Consider the following 2,635-nt stretch of genomic DNA (forward strand, 5'->3'; position numbering starts at 1 on the left):
GCGAAGGCAGCAGCAGCAGCAGCAACAGCAGCAGCAGCAGTGAGAAGGAGCTGCAGCAGCCCCTGCTGCTGCAGGAACAACCAACAGCTAAAACATCGCAGCAGCTGCTGCACCAGCAATACTGAGAGCAGCAGCAGCAGCACCAGCAACAACAGCAGCACCAGCAACAACAGTACCAGCAACAACAGCAGCACCAGCACCAGCAACAACAGCAACAGCATTAACAGCAACAGCAGCAACAGCATTAACAGCAACAGCAACAACATCAGCAAAAATAGCAACAGCAGCAGCAACAACAACAGCAGCAGCAACAACAAAAACAACAGCAGCAAAAACAGCAACAGCAGCAACAACAACAACAGCAGCAACAACAGCAGCAGCAGCAACAGCAGCAACAGCAGCAGCAACAGCAGCAGCAGCAGCAGCAGCAGCAGACCTCAGGACAAGAGCTGAGTAGTTGAGGGACGAGGTGCGAGAAGTCGCCGTCCAGCAGACGAAAAGCGCGAGACAAAATCACCGACTTCCCTCTAAACACACACACACACATCAACTACTTGCTGCTGCTGCTGCTGCTGCTGCTGCTGCTGCTAGAGTTGCTGCTGCTAGAGATGCTGCTGCTAGAGTTGCTGCTGCTAGAGATGCTGCTGCTGCTAGAGATGCTGCTGCTGCTAGAGCTGTTGCTGCTGCTAGAGCTGCTGCTGCTAGAGCTGCTGCTGCTAGAGCTGCTGCTGCTACTGCTGCTGCTAGAGCTGCTGCTAGAGCTGCGGCTAGAGCTGCTGCTGCTGAAGCTGCTGCTGCTAGAGCTGCTGCCGCTGTTGCTGATGCTGTTAGAGCTGCTGTTGCTGATGCTGGTAGTGCTGCTGCTAAAGCTGCTGCTAGAACTGCTACTAGAACTGCTGCTAGAACTGCTGCTGCGTGCGACAAAAGACAGCAGCAAACAACAGCAAAAGACAGCAGCAAACAACAGCAAAAGACAGCAGCAAATAAGAAGAGACAGCAGCAAATAAGAAGAGACAGCAGCAAATAAGAAGAGACAGCAGCAAAGAAAGAGCAGCAGACTTGGGCGTAAGAGCGAGGTTAAGCCTTTCGAAGAGCAGCAATCGGCCTCTGAGTTTATTTGCTGCTAAAGACATGCGCGCTTCAATGGCTTGTGGGGTCTCCCCTCCCTGCTGCTGCTGCTGCTGCTGCTGCTGCTGCTGCTCCGGAGGCAGCGGAGGAGGCTGCGCAGAAGCAATTCGACAGAAGAGCTGCCCATCGGTGACTTGCAGCCTGCACTCACCACCCACACAAACAAACATCTCTGCTGCTGCTGCTGCTGCTGCTGCTGCTGCTGCTGGGTCTGCTGCTGCTGCTGCTGGGTCTGCTGCTGCTGCTGCTGGGTCTGCTGCTGCTGCTGCTACAGTTGCTACTGCTACTGCTGCTGCAACTGCTACTGCTGTTGCTGCTGCTGATTGCTTTGCTACTTCTGGGTCTGCTGCTGCCGTTGCTGCTGCTGCTATTGCTGCTGCTGCTGTTGCTGCTGCTGTTGCTGCTGCTGTTGCTGCTGCTGCTGCTGTTTGTCTCTTGTATGTTATTTGAATTTGGGTGTACATACACTGTTTTATTTCTTGTAAACGATCCAACGACACAGAGCATCACTGGCTCTGAAGGATAAATAAGTTGCTGCAGCTGCTGCGGTGTAGGGGGGGGCCCTTGTATTGTCTGAGCATGCAGATTAAATGCTGCTGCGCTTAAATTCGTGAGAAATTTAGGGGTTGCTGCTGCAGGGAAGCCCGCGGGAGGGGCTGGAACAACTGATGCAGGCTGCTGCTGCTGTGGCTGCTGCTGCTGCTGCTGTGGCTGCTGCTGCTGCTGCGGCTGCTGCTGCTGAGGTGGCATAGGCTGATGCTGCAGCGGCTGCTGCAGCTGCTGCTGGTGCGGTTGATACTGGCCTGGGGCTTGCTGCTGCCCGTAGAGAGCAGCAGCAGACTGCGGATGTGGAGGATGTTGCTGCATGTTCGGTGGTTGCATTGTTGCTGCTGCTGCTGCTGCTGCTGCTGCTGCTGCTGCTGCTGGTGTTACTGGCTTCCGAATCAGATTCGGGTTTGGGGGTCAGTGTTCCTAGTGCTGTTGCTGCTGTTGCTGCTTGTGCTGCTGCCGATATGTTTTGCTGCTGCTGCTGCTGCTGCTGCTGCAGACTTGCTGCGCCAGCACCTCCAGTCTCATCGCTGGCAGACCCCAAGCCGGAGCCGCAAACCCTAAACCCTAAACCCTAAACCCTTAACCCTTCAAGTCGAGTGAAGGGGAATATGAAGGGTTAGGGTTTAGGGTTCGCTTGCTGCTGCGCTGCAGCAGCAAGCGCTCCTCCCTCTAGAAGACACGGGGGGCCCCACTTGCTGCAGCTTCGTTGCAGCAGCAGCAGCAACAGCAGCAGCAACAGCAACAACAGCAGCCAGTTTATATAATCAAAGCAACAGAAGCAGCAAAGAAGCAAAAGCACGAAGAAAGAAATAAAAAAAAAACACACACACAACCCCTTCTGGAGGGCACTGCAAGGGTTTAGGGTTTGTTGCTTCGGTGTTTGTGGTTTAGGGTTTAGGGTTTAGGGTTTAGGGTTTAGGATTTATAAAAAAGAGTATTATAAAAAGAAAATATA

General features: G+C 53.8%; 1 protein-coding gene across 1 annotated transcript; it reads right to left on the minus strand.

Annotated features, from left to right (window-relative positions):
• Window positions 1-550: 550 nt before the first annotated feature.
• On the minus strand, window positions 551-1,995 carry EAH_00042300 (hypothetical protein, conserved; the record flags this gene model as incomplete). Its single annotated transcript, XM_013391755.1, has 3 exons — window positions 551-911; window positions 1,060-1,269; window positions 1,595-1,995. 3 exons carry the CDS (start codon window positions 1,993-1,995, stop codon window positions 551-553), a joined length of 972 nt encoding a protein of 323 aa, XP_013247209.1.
• Between the last annotated feature and the right edge of the window lie 640 nt (window positions 1,996-2,635).

The sequence above is a fragment of the Eimeria acervulina genome, genomic scaffold (assembly GCF_000499425.1).
Source record: "Eimeria acervulina Houghton genomic scaffold, Eah_scaff545, whole genome shotgun sequence".
Taxonomy (NCBI): Eukaryota; Apicomplexa; class Conoidasida; order Eucoccidiorida; family Eimeriidae; genus Eimeria; species Eimeria acervulina.